Here is a 21832-nt window from a genome sequence, read left to right on the forward strand (position 1 = left end):
TCCCCCTAAGTGAACTGGCTATTATATTGATCAGGGTGAGGTACATTTGAAAGGAAGATGCATGCATTTCAAAATGGATTTTCCAAGATACTGACAAAGTCCATTTATAAAGACCCCGTCAGACACATTTAATGTGTCTGTAAATAAGTGACACATAAAAATCAAATAATGTCCAGTAATCATATGAGTTTCAATTGACCAGTGGTGGAAAAAGTACCCAATTGTCATACTTGAGTAAAAGTATAGATACCTTAATAGAAAATGACTCAAGTAAAAGAGAAAGTCACCCAGTAAAATACTACTTGAGTAAAAGTCTAAAGTATTTCAAATCAAATATAATGTATTTATATAGCCCTTCGTACATCAGCTGATATCTCAAAGTGCTGTACAGAAACCCAGCCTAAAAACCCCAAACAGCAAGCAATGCAGGTGTAGAAGCACGGTGGCTAGGAAAAACTCCCTAGAAAGGCCAAAACCTAGGAAGAAAACTAGAGAGGAACCAGGCTATGTGGGGTGGCCAGTCCTCTTCTGGCTGTGCCGGGTGGAGATTATAACAGAACATGGCCAGATGTTCAAATGTTCATAAATGACCAGCATGGTCCAATAATAACAAGGCAGAACAGTTGAAACTAGAGCAGCAGCACGGCCAGGTGGACTAGGGACAGCAAGGAGTCATCATGTCAGGTAGTCCTGAGGCATGGTCCTAGGGCTCAGGTCCTCCGAGAGAGAGAAAGAGAGCGCACACTTAAATTCACACAGGACACCGAATAGGACAGGAGAAGTACTCCAGATATAACAAACTGACCCTAGCCCCCCGACACAAACTACTGCAGCATAAATACTGGAGGCTGAGACAGGAGGGGTCAGGAGACACTGTGGCCCCATCCGAGGACACCCCCGGACAGGGCCAAACAGGAAGGATATAACCCCACCCACTTTGCCAAAGCACAGCCCCCACACCACTAGAGGGATATCTTCAACCACCAACTTACCATCCTGAGACAAGGCTGAGTATAGCCCACAAATATTTCCTCCACGGCACAACCCAAGGGGGGGCGCCAACCCAGACAAGACAATCACATCAGTGACTCAACCCACTCAGGTGACGCACCCCTCCCAGGGACGGTATGAGAGAGCCCCAGTAAGCCAGTGACTCAGCCCTTGTAATAGGGTTAGAGGCAGAGAATCCCAGTGGAAAGAGGGGAACCGGCCAGGCAGAGACAGCAATTTATTTGGTTATAAATATACTTAAGTATCAAAAGTAAAAGTCATAAATAATTTCAAATTCCTTATATTAAGCAAACCAGACGGCACTATTTAAAAAATATATATTTCATTTACGGATAGCCAGGGTCACACTCCAACACTCAGACATCTCTGCCAGATCAGAGGCCATAGGGATGACTAGGGATTTTCTCTTGATAAGTGAATGAATTCGACCATCTTCCTGTCAAAATGTAACAAGTACTTTTGGGTGTCAGGGAAAATGTATGGAGTAAAAAGTACATTATTTTCTTAAGGAATGTAGTGAAGTAAAAGTAGTAAAAAATTGAAATAGTTAAGTACAGATACCCTCAAAAAACTACTTAAGTAGTACATTCAAGGATTTTTACTTAAGTACTTTACACCACTGCAATTGACAGGGTCTTCGTTTCATTCACACATTCAACATAAAAGTTAGTTGTGGACAGGGGTTTTAGATCTGAAATAAGTGTTTCCTATGTATCATTATGGAAGAACAGTAATTTAGGGAGTCAGAGGTCATGAGGCAACATAAAGCATAGAGGTCTGCATGGTTTATGATTGTCATAAGCTAAACACGTTTACATTTTGTAAGTGACCTTTAATAAATGCCCTGTTGTCTTTAAGCTACTGTTTTTAACTTCATTGCCTCTCTTTACTCTCTCTCTTTTTTCAAAGCAGGTCCATTAATTAGTTGTTTTGCGCAAGTCTGTATTTTCCCTCTCTGTTAACCACCCAAAACTTTCCCGCATCTTGTGCAATATTTGACAAGTGCACAATATAAAGAGGAAGACTGGGCTGAGAAACAATACAGAATGATACTGCAGGAAAGGTTTCAGAAGGCTTTGAGAATGAAGGGTTTTGCAGTCTTTTTGATGACACTATGCTGCTGTCTGTCTGGGACACAAGGAGACCACGAGGACCAGAAAGCATGCTGCCCATCTGACACTTGCTCTCTGATGAAAGAACTGATCTCTATAGGAGAGAAACTAGGAGCCATGGGGGAGAAACTGGGAACTATGGGGGATAACCTGAGACTCATGGAGACCCGGTTACAAACCAGTGAGAATGAAGTGGAGGTGCTGAAGAGACTAACTGGAGGTAATATAGCGCTTTTCACGTGTCACCAACCTCCTATCCACCCATTGCTTCTCTGTCTATTATAAGGATTATCCTATATTCAACTTTCTAACAGCCTCTGATCTTTGAATACATTATGACAACTGACAGTTCAATATAATTTCATCCATCCTGTATCTCTCTCAGGTCGGCCTCAGGTGGCCTTCTCCGCAACTCTCTGGCTGACAGGCGATGCCCCTGGGAACACAGGACCTTTCACCACTCCCATTCCCCTGCAGTACAAGAACGTCTTCTCAAACATCGGCAGCTCCTACAACCCTGCCACAGGTACTAGATATTGTCTGTTTGTGTGTTGCATCATGTTGTGTGGTGCTGTGTTTAGAAACTAAAAGCTATGTCCCTACAGGTATCTTCACTGCCACGGTCAAAGGAATGTACTACTTTCATTTCACAATGATGAACAACCTGAACACCCCTCCTAATTCTGTGGTGTGTTTGACCAAGAATGGCCAGAGGCTGGTGTCTGTCTGGGACACTGTAGGAACCGATGCGCACGACAGTGGCAGCAACGCAGTGGTCATTCCTCTGGAGGTGGGAGATAACGTCTATGTGGAGTTACAGGCTAATAGGCTGGTCCATGATGATAGAATGAACTACAACACCTTCAGTGGCTTCCTGCTCTTCCCCATGTAAACATTGAACACATTTCAACAGCTAAATGGTTGAAATGACTTCATTTTTTTATATAAAGGTTGTATTCAATCCGTATCGCAGAAGTTCCGCGTTGTAGCCCGATTGCCTTTAATAAATGTCAGTGGCAACTGCATTTACAGCAGACCGGCTCGATTGGAAATGACGTTTAAATTTCCAAGCACGCGCAACGCAGATTTTCAGCGATATGGATTGAATCCTGCCCTTAAGTTAGTAGACACAACATAGTCATCTGTAACACAGTGGGGTTATCATGCTGTGAAATGATATGCTTTCGGTCTTTTATTGTCACACTTTCCACGAGGCTGCTGTTCCACCACAAGACAAACTCTTTGTCAAAAGAAGATGTGTCATCTGGTGGACATAACTGTAAAAATTAAAAGCCATTGGTCTTAGCGGCAACTATAAAATGTTTGTACAGCAACGGTTCAATGAGAAAAATAAAAAATAATTCCAAATTCATAGCAGTTACAATACATGATAATTAAACTTACATCTGGCAAATGTTTAACAACCATACCTGGTGCAAAAAGACTCCTTTATTATTAAGACACTATTCACAGTAGTCTTAATTCACATTCTTTTCAAACCCGTACGCATGTCCAAAATAACTAGTAGGACTTTGGAGGTTTTCCATCGGAAATCAAAGAGTTGTTTCACAAGCGCAGTAATGTACAGAGTTTAGTGGTTCAAGCGCTGTGCAACATTTTCTGGAACGTTTGAAAGACATTTCACAAACATGAACATGAAAGAATATCTGCTTGTTTGTGTTTCAATACGTAGTCATATTTCTGAACAAACCTATTCCTTTACTATGAGTTTGGCTGAACACAATGCCTTCCCCTGGTCGTTGGTGGCCCTACAGGTGTAAACATCCGAGTCCTCTGGCCCAACCTGGGCCAGGACCAGGGTGCAGAGCCCATCCTCTTCATACTCTATCTGCACCCGGGATGACTCCTCCAGAGGCTCCTCCCCCCTCAACCACACCACCTCCGGGTCAGGATACCCTGAAAGGAAAGGTCAGAGGGGTGAGAGAGAGGAAACATCCAATGACAAGAGCTCAGGAAAATAGAATGTAACAGTTACACACTTGAAAAGCTTAACATGTATCACACAGCAGGATGCAGCTGTGTGGCCTTGAGCAAGGGACTTAGTTAGGCACGATAGCTCTTAATCAATGCCCAACTTTGAAACAAAGCCTTTCAAATCTTTTCAAGCACCAGCTGAAACTCAGTGAAAAGGTGTCATTCGGTCAACCAAACAGGTCTAACAAAGCGATTGAGATGGAAGCCGTTTGTAGTGGAATGCAGTGTATAGGTAGGTACCTGTGAGGTGACAGGAGAGGCGGGCGGTGGAGCCCTGGGAGGCAGTCTGGTCCGTTAGGGTCAGGGAGAACTGGGGCCCCCCCTGGAGTTTGACCTCTAGAGACTGCAGGGCCTGCTCTGCCTCAGGACTCAGGGGGCTGTCTGTCAGGGGTCAGACACAGGGTCAAGGATCACATCAGAGTCGTAGCCTGGTCAACCAGACTGAGGACAAGTCAACCAATGGTATGCGTAGCACTCATTTGGTTGACAGGTCTAACAGGGTCATATCACTAGGGGCGCAACTTTGGTTTTAGAAGTGGGTCCGCGTGGTCCTAAAGCACACCGCTGCCTGATGCTGTATCACATTCCAATTATAAAACTGTGGTGGAAATGCAATTTCAGAATGAAAAGTTGCACCCCTGTGTATCACATGAGGAATGCTAGGGTTATGAGAAACTGACATGGTTTGTATTGAGTATGGCAGGTTTTGGAAGTCTGAAGGGAGGTCTCACCTTCTGCAGGGGTGGTGGGAGAGCCAGGCCCATCGGCTTTAGACAGCAGAGCCATCCTCTTCAGCGCCAGCAGGGCTTTCCCTGTTTTCTACAGGAGATACACAGAGAGGCTTCAGTCAGTTCACACCAACTGGGGGATGATGAAATAATTAAAGAACTGAAATGTAGTAAAATACAAAGTGTCACCTTGGTGGGGAACCCAATACCTACCTTCCACTTCTGCTTGGCGAGGTACCTCTTCATCTTCTCCTTGGAGAGACACTTGGTGGTGCTGGGGTCTGCTGAGATGGGCTCAGCTATCCAGGAGTGGACCAGAGCCTCCTCACAGGATATCCTGCACCTGGGTAGGGACAGACAGAGAGGGTTAGAGGATGGACAAGGCTCATCCATAGACAGTCACTCAGAGACATACACATATATACATGTACAGGTATATGGTGTTGTCCCAGACCTTGGTTCCTTGTTGAGCAGGGAGCTGATGAAGTCTTTGGCCTGGTCAGTGATCTCTTCGAAGCTCTCCTCATCAAACTCCCACTGAGCACCAGTCACCAAGGCCAGGGTCTCTGCCTCACTGTTACCCTGGAAGGGAGACTCACCACTCAGTCTGAACACGCACACAAACACACACACTATATATGAGCAATAGCAATGTATGGCCACTAGGTGGTAGAAAAGCTAAATTTTGTCAAGCCCTGTTGTAGGCAGAGAGGAATGTCTCTAATTGAGAATTATTTAAACAGAATATTTATTGCCTTAGTACTCACAATATGTAGCAGATGACTCCAATGCTCCACATGTCTGTAGCTAAGCTAACAGGCTCATAGCCAATCACCTCTGGAGCCACAAACTCTGGTGTCCCGTGCATCACCTTCAGGGGAGTGGAGGGGTCTGGAGGACAGACAACACCTCAGGGTAATGAGGATGCGTCCCAAATGACACCCTATTCCCTACATAGTGCACTAATTTTGACCAGGACCTTTTTAAAACACAGCCCCTATGGGCCCTGATCAAAAGTTATTCCCTATACAGGTAATAGGGTACCATTTAAGGCACAACCATATATCACAGTGAACACAGAGGCAGACATCATTCATTTTCCAGGTGTCGCAATGCAAACCAACAATTCTTCCAAAACCTGCAGCACCATTCAACACCCTTGGCTCTGTCCCTCAGCCAGCCCCATACTCACCCAGCTTGCTGGCCAGGCCAAAGTCAATGATCTTAATGCGTGTGCCAGTGTGATCAACACACACTATGTTTTCAGGCTTCAGGTCCAGGTGGATGATGTTCTGCTGGTGCATGTAGCCAATCCCCTCCACGATCTGCTGCATGTAGTGCACACTGGCCGGCTCTGTGTGCACAAAGCTGTCGTCCACTATACGCTCAAACAGCTCACCTCCGGCAATGCTGCACACAAACAATCACAGGGTCAATAATGGTTGTATTTTCAATTGGATTAAATTCAACTCAATTCACATTAGTGACAGCGGACCTCATGCATTTACTTCTACAGGGCTCCATGGCTTCCACTGCCATGTATTGTGGTCAATGGTTGTTGTCTAGATTCTATACTTACAACTCCAGGACCATGACCATCTCTGGCTTGAGATCATAGGCCCCCAGACACTGGACCAGTTTGGGGTGGTGCAGGTAGTTCATCAGCTCTATCTCTTTACGGGCCGCCTCCCTTTCCTTGACTCGCCGGCCCTTGTAGAACTTTCCGGCACACACACGGCCCGTCTGCTTGTGAGTGAGTTTGAACACCTGGCCAAACCTCCCCCTGTGGAGTGTCACAGGAGATAGATGTCATTAACTTTACTGACTATTGTCCCATCGGGGGAATTTTGTTGCAGTGTCATGTACATGTTTAAAGAGGCGTTTAAATAACAAATCAACTTTGATAACAGTTACATACCGTTGAAGTCAGAAGCTCACAAACTTAGGCTGGAGTCATTAAATTTAATTTTTCAACCACTCCACAAATGTCTGGTTAATTAACAAACTATAGTTTTGGCAAGTCGGTTAGGACATCTACTTTGTGCATGACACGTCATTTGTCCAACAATTGTTTACAGACAGATTATTTCACTGTATCACAATTCCAGTGAGTCAGAAGTTTACATACACTAAATTGACTGTGCCTTTAAACAGCTTGGAAAATTCCAGAAATGTATGTCATGGCTTTAGAAGCATCTGATTGGCTAATTGACATCATTTGAGTCAAATGGAGGTGTACCTGCGGATGCATTTCAAGGCCTACCTTCAAACTCTGTGCCTCTTTGCTTGACATCATGGGAAAATCAAAAGAAATCAGCCAAGAAGAAGCCACTGGTCCAAAACCTCCATAAAAAAGCCAGACTACGGTTTGCAACTGCACATGGGGACAGAGATCGTACTTTTTGAAGAAATATCCTCTGGTCTGATGAAACAAAAATAGAACTGTTTGGCCATAATGACCATCGTTATGTTTGGAGGAAAAAGGGGGAGGCTTGCAAACCGAAGAACACCATCCCTACCGTGAAGCACGAGGGTGGCAACATCATGTTGTGAGGGTGCTTTGCTGCAGTAGGGACTGGTGCACTTCACAAAATAGATGGCATCATGAGGGAGGAAGATTGTGTGGATATATTGAAACAACAGCTCAAGACATCAGTCAGGAAGTTAAAACTTGGTCGCAAATGGGCCTTCCAAATGGACAATGACCCCAAGCATACTTCCAAAGTTGTGGCAAAATGGCTTCAGGACAACAAAGTCAAGGTATTGGAGTGGCCATCACAAAGCCCTGACCTCAATCCTATAGACATTTAGTGGGCAGAACTGAAAAAGTGTGTGCGAGCAAGGAGGCCTACAAACCTGAAAAAGTCTACACCAGCTCTGTCAGGAGGAATGGGCCAAAATTCACCCAACTTATTGTGGGAAGCTTGTGGAAGGCTACCTGAAACATTTGATTCAAGTTGAACAATTTAAAAGGCAATGCTACCAAATACTAATTGAGTGTATGCAAACTTCTGACCCACTGGGAATTTGAAAGAATGATGAAAGAATTAAAAGCTGAAATAATTCTCTACTATTATTCTGACATTTCTCATTCTTAAAATAAAGTGGTGATCCTAACTGAGCTAAGACAGGGAATTTTTACTAGGATTAAATGTCAGGAATTGTGAAAAACTGAGTTTCAATGTATTTGGCTAAGGTGTATGTAAACTTCCAACTTCAACTGTACCGATAAAAAGAGACTAGCCTGCTGGCCTTACTGGGATGATAGGAACATTAGCCCAAGCTATTTAGGCAGGATATCACACCTGGCACAAATTGTCTAGTCCTGTTTTTCCTGCTGAGGGGTGCCCTATACCTGCTCCCAGATGGGAGTAGTTCAAAGTCCAGGTACAGTGGCTTGGGTCTAAAATTACCTTAAAAATCTCATCCAGGCCTGTCTGTGTGACTCCAAGTACCTTGCTTGCTGTGGTGATAATCCTTCTCAGCATATTTCTCTGGCTGACAGTGGCATTGCCAAACCAACAAACAGTTAAAATACTCTCAAGGAAAGACTTATGAAACAGAGTCAGTATAGAAGTCTACATTAAAAGATCCCAGAAAGTACAGTCTCTGTTGGATCGTTTTGTAGATCAGGTCTGTACATTTACTCCACTGAAGCTTATTGTCCAAGAGGACACCCAGGTATTTGTATTCCTCTACAATCTCTATGTTCTGACCTCTGATAGATGGTGCAAAGGTAGGTGTTGTGCATAGACTTCAGGAAGCGTACATCTCTTTGGTCTTACTGGTATTGAGGACCGAGTGTGATTCCTCACACCACTCTACAGAGTCATCTAGGACCGGGCCATGGTGTTCCACATCATCATGCAACAGGCTGATCAAGGCAGGGTCACCAGCGAACTTATCGAGGTGTCTGTCAGGATGGGAACTAGTACAACTATTAGTGTACAAGATGTACAGGAGAGCCTGTGTTGGTGTTGCGTATATCCTACACATGGGGGACCTATTTTGACCCACAGTGAGGGTTGGCTCAGGAAGTCCAACAGCCACAAATCCAGCCCCCCATCTAAGGAGAAGTCCCAAATGAGTCTCTGTGCCAGAATGAATGTAAGGCTGGATTGTGTTGAAGGCAGAAGAAAAGTCAACAAACAAAACCCTTACATGGGATTTGGCACTCTCTAGATGTCTGTAGACCATTTGGAGGAGAATAAGAACGGCATCATCAACTCCTCTGCTAGGCTGATAGGCAAACTGAAATGGATCAATGAACTTCTGGGTGACGCTGAGAATATGATGACTTTTCACAGGTTTCTCAAGGCATTTCATTTCTAAGGATGTGAAGGCGACAGGGTGGTAGTCATTCAGCACAGAGGGATTAGATGCTTTAGGAATTGGTATAATTATTGAGTTTTTCCACAATACTGGTACATGTTGCTGGTCAAGCGAAGATTGGAAAATGTCTAAAAACACCAGCCAATTGTTCAGCACAGTACTTTAACACATGTTCACTTATTTTGTCTGGGCCTGGGCTTTTGTGTGTGTTACATTCCCTGAACAACTTCAAAACGTCAGCCTGTTTAATCCCTTGCCAGGCCAGCCTCGAGTTTCCTGAGGAGAGGGTCCTCTCCACCCTTTGCTTGTATGCCTCCTTGTCCACCAGTATCTGTCTTTGTATCTCACGTTGTACATCTCTTGAAGCCTGTCTGTCACCCCCAGCATAAACTGCCTTCTTCCTATCAAGTAGTGATTTTAGATGTTTTGATACCCAAGGCTTATTGTTAGGGAAGATTTTACAGGTCTTAGTAGGCACAACTGACTCAACACAGAAGTTTACATAGTCTGAAATAACCTCTGAGTTCATCCAGATCAGAGCTGCTGTCCTCAAATACCTCCCACATAGTTCAGTCAAAACACCCCTGGAGACCAAATACCTCCCACATTGTACAGTCAAAACACCCCTCGAGACCAAATACCTCCCAAATACCTTGGTAGCTTTTTTTTTTCTGTAGGTTTTGTCCCTACAGGTGGCAGCGGAAGAATAAGTATGGCCAACAGAGTAGTTTAACTGCTTTACACATACACAGAGCTAGTCAAGTTTGCACTAATATTGCCATCCACGCAATGGATTGATGAGACACTTTTGTCCATACAAATCAGATTCAGTCTATGATCACATGAATGTGTGTGGGGAAACATTGTCTCGAGGGCCACATCTGGATTTAAATATTCAACAGAGGGCCACACAGATTTTGTGTGGAACCGATTTGTTTGTCAAAATACATTTGCAGGGCCAAAAAAAAAGGACAGTTACTTCAAAATATATGGGTCCATTATAATTTCTACAACTTGATCTAGTTTTAGACGTTCAAGAGTAGCCTGGAGTGTTTTTTAATTTTTTTTATCTACAATAATAATTTCCCCCAAAAATGTATAAATACTCAACCTCCCGCAGGCCAGATCTGTATTTTACCCACCCCTGCTCTAGACATACATAGACACACAGACCTGTGAACCCCATGGACCATAATGCAATGGTAATCGGTGCCAAACCGTCTGTATAATCATGGCTGCAGAACAGCTTTCTCCATCTGGAGAGCTGAGATAGAGATCTGACCTAGATCTGACCAGGAATGTAAAGGAAGGGTTGCTGTCTCTGAGTTATCCCTGACCATGTGACCTGACCAGGAAGAACTCTGGGGTTTTCACCAGAGATTTCCTGGTCAGGTCATGGAAATCTCAGTGTCCTAACTACAGTACTAGAATTTAGAGATTCTATTCTATGGTCCTAACCACTAAATCACTGAGACAACTCTCTGCCTTCATACTGTACAAGTTCAGAGGAAGGAGAGGTGTTAGTAGAGATACATACACATGTAAAAGATATGGTAGAGTGAGTGGATCAGAAAATTAAAGCACGTCCCTTATTCTGACTAAATGGAGAGGATCAGGGTTGCTACATGCCCTCTCTGAACACTTCTCTCCTCTATGCGCTGTCTGTCTGAACACTTCTCTCCTCTATGCGCTGTCTGTCTGAAATCTTCTCTCCTCTATGCGCTGTGTCTGAAATCTTCTCTCCTCTATGCGCTGTCTGTCTGAAATCTTCTCTCCTCTATGCGCTGTCTGTCTGAAATCTTCTCTCCTCTATGCGCTGTCTGTCTGAAATCTTCTCTCCTCTATGCGCTGTCTGTCTGAAATCTTCTCTCCTCTATGCTCTGTGACTCAATATTCCTCTCTCTGTTGACTAAACACTGAATCTACAAGTGTTTTTGTCAAGGCTAGATCAGCCATGTCTTTGACATTTCAGAGGGGAGTGAACCATTTTTTTTTGCTTGAAAAACCTTGTGAACAAGAGCTGGCATGAAACCAGTTAGTAAGTGTCCATTATCTGTAGATGAACAGACATCTTTGTTCATGTCAATGAACCTACCTGTGCGTGTTTTTTTGTGTAATATTTCATGGGAGATACTTACACCCCCAGTTTCTCCAGTACATTGTAGTGATCGGTGACCTTGTGGGTGGAGTCGATGGTGACGTCCTCATATGTCCGAGGAGACTCCTCCTCTTGTGGCTCAGCTACAGATCACACACAGAGACGGACATGTGAGCTGTCAGTCATCAGATAGGCCGCATCAATCAATGCACCTAATGCATGCTATTGATACAAATCTACTGGAAACAGATTGAGTTGAAAAGTCTTGTTGAAATGTGTTCCTCTCTGCAGCTGATGGCATGAAGGGTGCCATCAGCTGCAGATAGATTAAGATTTTACATTTTAATTATTTAGCAAACGCTTTTAACCAGAGCGACTTACAGTAGTGAGTGGATACTTTTTCCTGTACTGGTCCCCAGTGGGAATCAAAACCACAACCCTGGCATTGCAAGCACCATGCTCTACCAACTGAGCCACACGGTATACAGCCACACATGAAGTTCACAGTATACGACTCCTGCTGGAACCAATCAACTAGACACCAACATGGCTCACCTATCTGCTCCATCTTGATAAGCTGAGACTCCTCACTGGGCTCGCTCACCCCCACCACGTTGTAGGCCCTCACCCGGAAGCAGTACTCCGCCTGAGGCTCAAGCCCTGAGCGCACCTTGTAAGAAGTACTCTTGCAATGGGCTGAGAGCTCACTCCAGTCCCCAGACTCAGCGGGGCCTTTTCTCCTCACCTCCACCACATAGCCCAGGACAGCACTGCCTCCGTCGTAGCAGGGCCCAGACCAGGACAGGACCAAACAGAGAGGAGAGACAGAGAGGAGAGACACCACAGGGCTGGAAGCTGGGGACTGGGGCCGCTCTAGGACCAGGAAGACACGGTACAGGTTACAAACAGGTTCGGCACAAAAACACACAAAGCACAGAAATGTTTTGCAAGTGTTATTTACCTATGACAGAAAGAGTGAGGGTGTGATGCGCCGAGCTCTTGCGGTCGCGTACTACAACGGTGTAGCGTCCTGAATGCTCAGGTCCTGGCTCTGCTATCACCAACGTAGTGCTCTGATCACTGCTCTCTACCCACAACTCAGACCCATCTACAACCTACAGAGTGAGTTAGACAAAGATAGACAAACTATACACTCACACGCTCAGAACACTATGAAAAGAAGGCTAGTGATATTTGTTTACTTGTTAGAAAATATATTTTTTTAAATTAAAAAATATTGTACCGGTTCTTTATTTCGTATCCAGCAGGACACCACAGGGGGACTTCCGCAGAACACACACGTCAGACGGGCTGTCTCTCCTAGCCGTGCCTCAATGTAGGATGGGGGATCCTTAAACTGCAACGAGACTGTGAAAGATAGGGTAAAACAAACTTCTGAGTTTTGACTAGAGTCCACTAGGGGCCACAATAATTATTTGTTTACAAAACATTATTAACTATGTGTGAGAACTGCGTTTGTTTTTGTACATGTAAGTGTCATTGTGTGTGTATGGTGGGTCTGTTTGCTTGTACGACTGTTGCATTTGTGTGTATGTGCTTGTACGACTGTTGTGTTTGTGTGTATGTGTTTATGTGTGCGGGTCTGCAGGCAGGATTTTATGACCAAACACAGATGACATACACACAAGTAACAGCAGTCCTTATGAAACCAGCAGTATCCAACAACTACAAACACCTACACACACACACACATACACACCAGTACATAACATGGTAAAACATTCAGACCAAACATCATTTACATTGAAAATGAATTGCCTATACTGTTATCAAGTATGCTGAAGATAGAAATGGTTAGATATCATTTATAACCACGTACAGATGACTTCCTTATAACCCTGACATTACATTACATTGGAGAAATCCATTTAAGTGCAAAGCCCCAAAGGGCTTTGTGGACACAGCCTCTTTCTGGTCAGTAGTCAAATCAGTAAGGCAGTATGGCATATTTGACTAAAACCACTGTGATAAAGCTGCACTTCTGTTCTAATTGGTGTGAGTGTATAAAGCACTTTTTCTTTGAGACAAGAAGGACTGACGTCACAAAACCTCCCATGGAATGCATTCAACTGATGCCCGTCTATTTTTAAATATTGAATACATTTATTTACCGGCCTACTTCTAAACAACTTTCCTCTTTCTTACACACAGATTAGAGGCACCTGATAAGACTGGACAGCCAGCATACATTAAGTTATGACAAATCAGCTTCTGGGCAATCCACTGAACGATGTAAACCTACACCATCTATTGACAAAGTTACAAGTTATCTACACAAAAGGATGCAATTAAGTCAGGGATGGGCAACTGGTGGCCCACATGAACTATACATCCTTTTATGGTTCTACCTGGTAACACCCTTACCCAGTTCATACACAATAACACTCTAGCCTTACCCAGACCAGAGCAAAGTCCCTCACCACAGCAGCACAATACACACTGGCAATACAGAGGAGTACAAAGAGTCAAACTAAATGTGTAGCTCTAGTATCTGAGGCTGGACGACAATATGATTCAAACGCTGTGGGTTGATAAAAACACAAAAGATGAAAGCAAGGACAACAACTGGAAATGTTATACAGAATAAATGCATTGAAATAGAGGCAGGTGCAGCTCTTGGCTTGTTCACAGATGAAGGGAGAGACTAGTGTGTATCTTACCTGTCCCCGAGCTGGCTCTCTTCTTTGGCGTGACTTCTGTGGAGACTGGTGGAACCGAGGTGATGTGAGATGAGATCACAGGTGCAGGTAGTTAGTGATAGGGGTGTGGGAGGGCGTGGCTAAGCTCTCTCTGGACCATAACCAAAGATTGTTTATTATATTGACAAGATATTCGAGTGAAAGCTCTAACAATGGAAATACATGTCCTCAAATATGGAAGGCAGGCAGGAGGAAGCAAGTTCAGGTCGGACCATTCTAGCCAATGAGAGGGCAGATACACGTGTGAACACCAGGCCATAGAGATAAATAGAGGGCTCATATTTTTATCTGTGCCATTATAGTGTCTGTGACAGCATGGGCTTCTCCATTTTAAAGTAGTCAATTTCCTTCATCATTGGCTGATTGCTCCCAACTTATAGGAATCTCCACCCAGTTGACTAATTTAAAATGGTGGAAGCCCTCAATGGCAACGTCCATGCTAAAATGGGTTATGTCCATGATGAGGCCTTTATCTCTATGACAACAGGAACAACTCCGATATATTTGATCATATATGCCTCACGTAGTAAATTACAGTTTTACATTACATTACAGTTTTTGTTCACAAAGTTGTCTGAATACCAGCGTACTAAATAGTATGCGAAAAAAATTATGTTTTATAGTATGTGAAATTTCGTCATCTAATGCGTGATTGCGTTGACTCTTGTCCATCGTTCATTTTGGTACAGCAGATCAATGTATCTGATTATCAGCTGTTGTCAAACACATGAGTTGAAAAAGACGAGTTAATTCTACTCGTTGAAACGCCGAAATGAGTATGCGGTTTTAGTTTGTAGTACGCTAGCATGGGTATTTGGACACACCCACTGTCTCTAGGTTTAACTATGCTACAGTGGACTGTGTCTTCCCCAACGTGGTGCTGGACAGAGAGCAGTGAGAGAGCAGTGAGAGAGCAGTGAGAGAGCAGTGAGAGAGCAGATCAAAGCAGCGTTGTAATACAGAACAAGGGAAACAGTACAAAGGCTGGATGAGACTTCCATGCAGACACTGTTGTTGAACTAAGCATTGATTGGTTGAAGTGATTCATGCCAAATATGACTGATTTGGTTCATCTGAATGAAGATAAAATAACCAGGTATCCATAATAAACCATAGTGTGTTGGACAGAAAGCATATTAATGTCTTTAGAAATGAGCCAAAAGTAAATGTAGCATTTTTGCAGAAATAACTTTGCCTGCTTTAAAGAGTTGTATACAACATGAAATAGATATACACTGAGTGTCCAAAACATGAAGAACACCTTCTCTTTTCATAACATAGATTGACCAGGTGAATCCAGGTGAAAGCTATGATCCCTTATTGATGTCACTTGTTAAATCCACTTCAATCAGTGGAGATGAAGGGGAGGAGACAGGTAAAGAGGATTTTTAAGCCTTGAGACAATTGAGACATGGATTGTGTATGTGTGCCATTCAAAGGGTGAATGGGCAAGACAAAATATTTGAGTGCCTTTGAACGGGGTACGGTAGTAGGTGCCAGGGGCACCGGTTTGAATGTGTCAAGAACTGCAACACTGCTGGGTTTTTCCACACTCAACAGTTTCCTGTGTGTATCAAGAATGGTCCACCACCCGAAGGACATCCAGTTAACTTGACAACTGTGGGAAACATTGGAGTCAACATGGGCCAGCATCTCTGTGGAATGCTTTCAAAACCTTGTAGAGTCCATGACCCGACAAATTGAGGCAGTTCTGAGAGCAAAAGGGGGTGCAACTCAATTTTAGGAAGGTGTTCCTAATGTTTTGTACACTCAGGGAATAAGAGATAGTCTATAATGAGTTCATGTTTCACCTTTTCGGGGTCCTCCTGTGCTCGGGGTGTTAGAGCTTATTGTAGAGCTGGATTGTCTGAAGACACTGTCATTGTTGGAGGACAGTAGTAACTTTGAGCCTCTGTTCTCCATAATGTTGAGGGGAGTGGAAGTGTGTGAAGTTGCGTTCAGGACTCCCCAGATAGGCTTAAAGTCTGCGTTGTTTCCATCAGGGGACAATTTCAGTTTCGTATCCCGTAACAGAAGGGACAAAAGGGGAAAAAAAACACAACATCAGAATCTAAACTCTTACTGCAGTGCAGTTAACCCTTTGTGTTGTTGGTGTTCATGCAAAAAGCCAGTGGAATACTGCAGTTTCACTGATCTGCTTGTGGTACGCCAGTGATCTGAGCACACTTCAGCATTGTGTGTGTGTTGTCTTACCTCTCACACACACAGCTGCGCTGCTGGAGGTCTTTCCCGCTCGGTTCTCTGCCACACAGGTGTAGGCGCCCGCGTCCTCAGGTAGGCATTCCCTCACCACCAACCTAGCCTCACTGCCATCGAAGAGGGGCTTCCCAAAAAACACTGCCTCACCTGCCCACGGGAACACCCATATACTGCAACATGAAACTCTCTCAGAGCTCAGGCCACTGACACTAGTCCTCAGCTTCAGGGTGTGTGTCTGTTCGTCTCAGAGAGTGTGAATGTGAACGAGAGAGACCGGCATAGAAAAGGAAACTGAGTATGTGTGAGGGAGAACACCCACTGTCTTAACATTTAATTCAGGTGTTAACGGAGGAGCGTGAGCAGTATCACTTGGAAGTAGTTTCTTATCCTTCTAAAGGGGTGATATATAAAGAACTACAAAACATCACAAGGTAGTACTAATTCGCAACATGGGCAGCAGAGTGACGCAAATGTGCTTTTTATTTACCTTGTTGTTTGGGCGTTCAAGTACATTTGGCAATGGATATAAAATGTCACAGTGGACATTGATTTTAATGAAGACATTTTCTATTCAAATTCATAAAGTTGACTTCTAATGGCACAGAGCCAAATTGTGCAGGACATGGAGAATAAGGCCTGTCCTCAGCTCACCATTGTGCAGCCAGGACACACTGATTGGCTGACTTCCTGTGATAACCCCTCGGAGTGTGACGTCACTTCCTTCATCTGCCGAGCAGTCCTCCAAAGACTCTGTGAACAGGGGTGGATCCAGACTTCTGAGGGGGGTTGGTGTGTGGCAGCTGTCCCCTGGATGAGATGGTGCAGGTGGGGTGAGAGACAGGGTAACAGGGGGTGAATGGGACGGGGGTCAGGGGTCAGGGGACAGAGAGTATCATAAGCACATTTGAAATTCATACAGCGGGCCATCTGTTCTATGACAGCCTGATAAGCAGGCTCCTATCGCTCTGTTTGGCACGCGAAACAACCACACGTACATGTAGCATCTTTGTGTATGTGCTCTGAAATGAATCAATCAACACTCAAATCACACTTTGTCACATACAACAAGTGTAAACCTTACCGTGAAATGCTCACTTTACTAGCCCTTAACCAACAGTGAAGTTCAAGAAGAGTTAAGAAAAATATTTACCAAATAAACTAAAGTAAAAAATAATAAAAATGAACACACTAAAATGACAATAATGAGGCTATATGCAGGGGGTACCGGTACTGAGTTAATGTGCGGCGGTACAGGTCATTTGTACATGTACCATAGCACTTTGATACCAGTAGACCTACTAATTTGGGTGGAATTTGGCCACTCTGTTTTCTCACCCTGGGGGAAAACAACTGCTAAAACACTTTTGGTCAGCTAACAGCGGGGTGTTCTGCCTGGCCTGTCATCTTGCATTGCTGACAACGTTTCCTTATCGCTGCTTTTGTATTTCTGTTCTTCCTCTGCTCTAATGTGCTAACCACATCTCTCATCTAGCAGAGTATTTATCAACTCTCCCTGTTACAGGAAAGACTCCAGCATACCGTGACTCCTATTATATTGTCTACAACGCAGACACAAATAGCCCAAACCCACACATGTATATTGGGAAAATAAGCAAAACACATGCAACAGAAACACTGAGACCCTTCCTCTGTGTTTCTCCACCAGACCACCAAATTAGTATTAAGACAGCAGTAGCACACAGCCAACATCTTGGCACTAAAACATCTCACAGTATCTAAATTGTAAATCTGTTTGTTATGCAACAATACATATCTATTGACAACAACTAAACTTTTATCTTTATTTTCATCTTAACATTGATCCCTGGCTTTAATCTTCAGCCAGATCCAATGGGATGACACTGTCTGCTTGCTGACGTCAGACACTAGCTTCTTCCTTGCCACTCCTTCAATGCTGAACACCCCCTGGGTTCTCTAGAGTGATTGGCCTGCGACGCTCCTGCAGCCGACCTCAATTGGTAGATTCCAGGCTCTCCATCCATTCTTCTGACTTAAGGATGAGGGACTGGTTTTTCTCGAGCTTCCACTCATGTGCCTCCTCTATCCTCTCCACCCAGGGCACTGTGAGCTCGATGAGGACCACCTGCTTGGTCCTCTAGACCAGAGAACGATATCTGGTCTGAGGATTGTGCTGGCTATCTTCTCTGGGAACTGGAGCTGCTTCTTGAAGTTGGCCCACATCTCCCAGTCACCTGCTGTGTCAAGGATCCCTTTGGTCCTTGTTCTCTTTGCTGCGATGTCTCCTGGCATGAGGAAGTGGATGAAACAGGGGCCCTGGTTGAGTTGTTTGGGCTTTCTCCTTGCCTGCTCCATTCCCGCGGCCAGTCCCGCGGCCAGTCCCGAGTCAGTATTTGGTCATGCTGACACCTGAACTTTCCATTGGTCAGAGCTGCTTGTCAAGAGGACACGTGCTCCAGGTTGGCTGGTCATCCACATAGTGTGCAGCTGGGGCTCTCTGTCAACCCTCATGTTAAGTGGTGTGTGTGGCAACACATCATACACAGAGAAAAGCAGAAACGTAATCCGCTGCCCTTCCATGTTCCAGATGTCTTGCCAGGTGAGTGCCCTCTCTTGCACACTCTTCCATCATGTCCAGCTGCCCTGTTTTTTCCTGAGTTCGATCGCTGCCTGGCAAACCCTCTCATCCTTGCTGTCCCGCAGCTTTTGTTGCCTTGTACTCATTTACAAAAAAATGTATTGGTAGCTGCAGCTTGCTGTCTGTGCTGTACAGGCAGATGAAGGAGTAGCTTCATGGGACCGCCAGCCATCTCCTGAGGAAGTTGTTCATTTTCCTCTCTAGTGCCTCCACTGTTGAAAGAGGTACCCCATAGGCAAGCAGTGGCAGAGGAGTCTGGGAAGTATCCTGTGTTGGTAGCCACATGCCTTAAACTTGCCTGGCAGGCCGCAGGCCGCTCTTCTTCAGAGATGCCATCCACGTGTCAGCTTGCAAGGGCATCTCCTTCACATCTCTCTTTGTCATTGAGCTCGGGACTGTACCACTTCCCCAGGCTCTTCACACTTCCCCGGGCTCTTCACACTTCCCCAGGCTCTTCACACTTCCCCAGGCTCGAGGTGGACTACCTTGGTGCCTCTAGACCAGAGAACTTTAGCACTTCCCCAGGACCATAATCATCCTGACGATGGGGATGGTCTCCTCTCCAATCTTGAATCGGTACAGTTCCTGTACACTTACCCTTTTCAGGCTTGAACTCCATCCTGGAACATTTGGTGAGCTCTTCCAGATCCTCCAAAATCCATCTGCCTTCTAGAACTGACTTAGCTGTGATTGTCACATCATCCATGAATGTAAAAAAAATGTATCCCCCTAATGTCACGATATAATTCACACGCTGCTTACACACCTCTTTTACTTTCCAGTGCGGATGGACTGTCACAGTAATGTCATCCTACACTACAGGTGTTTAGGATACTGCGCTCTGAGAGAAACACAGTCACAAAACATGTACAAAGGAGGCTGAGGGCGGCGGGACTAATGTTTTTTCTCCAAACCCCTTCCTCGGGTTGTTCAAAACAAGAACCACATGGCCTTTTAAATGCACTCACAATCAACAACTGGGCATGTAGATTCCTGCACAGCCAGTACTCAAGAAGTACAGAGTCCAAACACCAATACAAGATGTTAACATCTACAATATCAAACTGGTAAGCAGAAACAAAACCAATAAATAACATTGTCATGTAAAACAAGCAAATATACTGTCTGAAAATGAAAGCCAAATGCTTTGTCATGGTGTGTGGTTAGGGTTCATTCAGCTATGCAGTCTCTGGGATAAATGTCTGTTCTGACTTGTCTATTACAATGTTGACCTGAACAACTAGATAGCAATGCCAATAGTTAATCTCCTATACCCCCCCCCCCCCCATCACCACCATGCACTATACCATTACGCGCTGACAGACAGTACGCACATGCACACGCACTGAACACTCACACACACACACACACACACACACACACACACACACACACACACACACACACACACACACACACACACACACACACACACACACACACACACACACACACACACACACACACACACACACACACACACACACACACACTCTCTTACCTGTACTAGAGGCTGTGTCTATCCCAGTCCTAGTGGCAGTAGCAGAAGTGATACTGGCTGCCAGGATGTTTTTTCCCTGCCCAGGGGAAGTGTTGGTGGGTCCGATGTACATCCTGAGGGTTGATACATAGCGCTTCTTGGAGCTGCTGTCACTGCTCATGTCCGGCTCCACAATGTCTCTGCATTCAACGCACAAACTTAAACAGTCATTTCCCGAGCCGCTTATCAAACATCCTCTCCCTCTCTCGGTCACTGTTGCTCTCTCACGCTCACAGCCAACTCATAGATCAGTCATAGTTAGAGAGAGGGGCATGAGGGAGGAGACTCTCTTTCTCCCTTTCACTTTGTCCCTATCAGTGTGTCTGTGTATCTCTGTCCCCTTCTCACACCCACCCACCCCCTAAGCTCACTAACCCCACAGCTAATAGAAACACACACACACACACATATACAGAAAGAGAGAGATTATCCATATACAAACACAGCCAAAGGTTGCTTTGTCAAGTGTTTGATTTGTTCCCATTCACCTGTCTTACTGTTTGAGTGCTCACTTATCAGTGTAGAGACTGAACTTTGGATGTGTGTGACATCTCTGTTACGTACTGTATGTATAATTTCACACCGGTGGGTGAGAGCATTGAACACAACAGCCACACCCCCATAACAGTTAACATAAATCCCAGAGAGAGACAGCCACTAGAGATCTTTCCACAGTGAGCCGTGTCCATGGTAACACAGACTGTTGAACGAGTGGCTGCTACTGCAGCAACCAGCAGCTCTGTGGGTGCGTTCCCTTCCCTCAGGCTCAGTAGAGAGGAGGCTTTACTGTACAGACATTGTTACTATGAGCATCCCTAGTAATAGTAGAATGACCTATGTAGATCTAGGTCTAGTCAGTTCTCTCACACAGCACAGTAAGCCAGTAAACTACAGTCAACCTGACGACAGTAAGTCTTGTGTTCCAGTCTTGTGAAGCAGTGTGCTGCACTGGCACAAACAAATACACTAGATGTTTGTCTATCATAGTTATTGAAACTGTTCACTGAACTGTTGATACCTTTACTGATAGTAACTTATTAATACCTAGCTTAATGCCTCTGCATCCCTCTCACACACAGAGCAGTTGTGTTTCACTGCCCTGATTTCAAGTACTACTGTAGTAGATCATTCACTCAATATCACTCTGCTCCCCTCACTTTCCATCCCTGCTCCAGCCCTCCCATATTCCACATCCTTAACCACACAGAACGACTGCCATGTTCAAGGTCAGTGATGAGTTGGGCTGTTTGGGTTTCTGTAGAATCTGGGTTAAGAATTATCACAGCAAATACATTAGAGAGAGAGATAAACATTGTGAGGAGGTGTTGTTTAGCTACCATGTTGTGATTGTGATGACCCTCCCACTCTGTCTGTCTTCTCTTTGCTCTTGTTTTCCTTATTAGGATGCCGGTGGGCGGAGCCTGGAGGTTCGTCAGTGACATGGGACACACCTGAGCCC

At 44.7% G+C, this 21832-nt stretch overlaps 2 protein-coding genes across 2 annotated transcripts; one reads left to right on the forward strand and one right to left on the reverse strand.

Moving 5' to 3' along the window:
- The first annotated feature begins 674 nt into the window (after positions 1 to 674).
- LOC110538203 (complement C1q-like protein 2) lies at positions 675 to 3550 on the forward strand. The gene is made up of 3 exons (XM_021624859.3): positions 675 to 2343; positions 2509 to 2649; positions 2729 to 3550. Exons 1-3 carry the CDS (start codon positions 2058 to 2060, stop codon positions 3013 to 3015), a joined length of 714 nt encoding a protein of 237 aa, XP_021480534.2. The 5' UTR covers positions 675 to 2057; the 3' UTR covers positions 3016 to 3550.
- Positions 3298 to 21608, reverse strand: LOC110538202 (myosin light chain kinase, smooth muscle). Its single transcript, XM_036938258.2, has 17 exons — positions 20335 to 21608; positions 16868 to 17023; positions 16211 to 16363; positions 15808 to 15981; positions 13958 to 14002; positions 12520 to 12644; positions 12238 to 12391; positions 11832 to 12149; positions 11317 to 11419; positions 6426 to 6629; positions 6039 to 6256; positions 5614 to 5737; positions 5301 to 5453; positions 5060 to 5189; positions 4850 to 4937; positions 4359 to 4499; positions 3298 to 4040 (listed from the first exon to the last, which is right to left on the reverse strand). Exons 1-17 carry the CDS (start codon positions 20492 to 20494, stop codon positions 3835 to 3837), a joined length of 2652 nt encoding a protein of 883 aa, XP_036794153.2. The 5' UTR covers positions 20495 to 21608; the 3' UTR covers positions 3298 to 3834.
- Positions 21609 to 21832: the final 224 nt, after the last annotated feature.

The sequence above is a fragment of the Oncorhynchus mykiss genome, chromosome 12 (assembly GCF_057628025.1).
Source record: "Oncorhynchus mykiss isolate SJ-2025 chromosome 12, ASM5762802v1, whole genome shotgun sequence".
NCBI classification, from domain to species: Eukaryota; Metazoa; Chordata; class Actinopteri; order Salmoniformes; family Salmonidae; genus Oncorhynchus; species Oncorhynchus mykiss.

Excerpts from the sequence above, each read along its gene's own strand:
- LOC110538203 (XM_021624859.3), top strand. The coding sequence starts at position 2,058 with ATGATACTGCAGGAAAGGTTTCAGAAGGCTTTGAGAATGAAGGGTTTT. Across the intron at positions 2,344-2,508 it reads GCTGAAGAGACTAACTGGAG|GTCGGCCTCAGGTGGCCTTC; the intron begins GTAATATAGCGC and ends TATCTCTCTCAG. Across the intron at positions 2,650-2,728 it reads CTCCTACAACCCTGCCACAG|GTATCTTCACTGCCACGGTC; the intron begins GTACTAGATATT and ends ATGTCCCTACAG.
- LOC110538202 (XM_036938258.2), bottom strand. The coding sequence starts at position 20,494 with ATGAGCAGTGACAGCAGCTCCAAGAAGCGCTATGTATCAACCCTCAGG. Across the intron at positions 12,392-12,519 it reads GGATACGAAATAAAGAACCG|GTTGTAGATGGGTCTGAGTT; the intron begins GTACAATATTTT and ends CTCACTCTGTAG. Across the intron at positions 5,454-5,613 it reads GGAGTCATCTGCTACATATT|ACTGAGTGGTGAGTCTCCCT; the intron begins GTGAGTACTAAG and ends GTGCGTGTTCAG.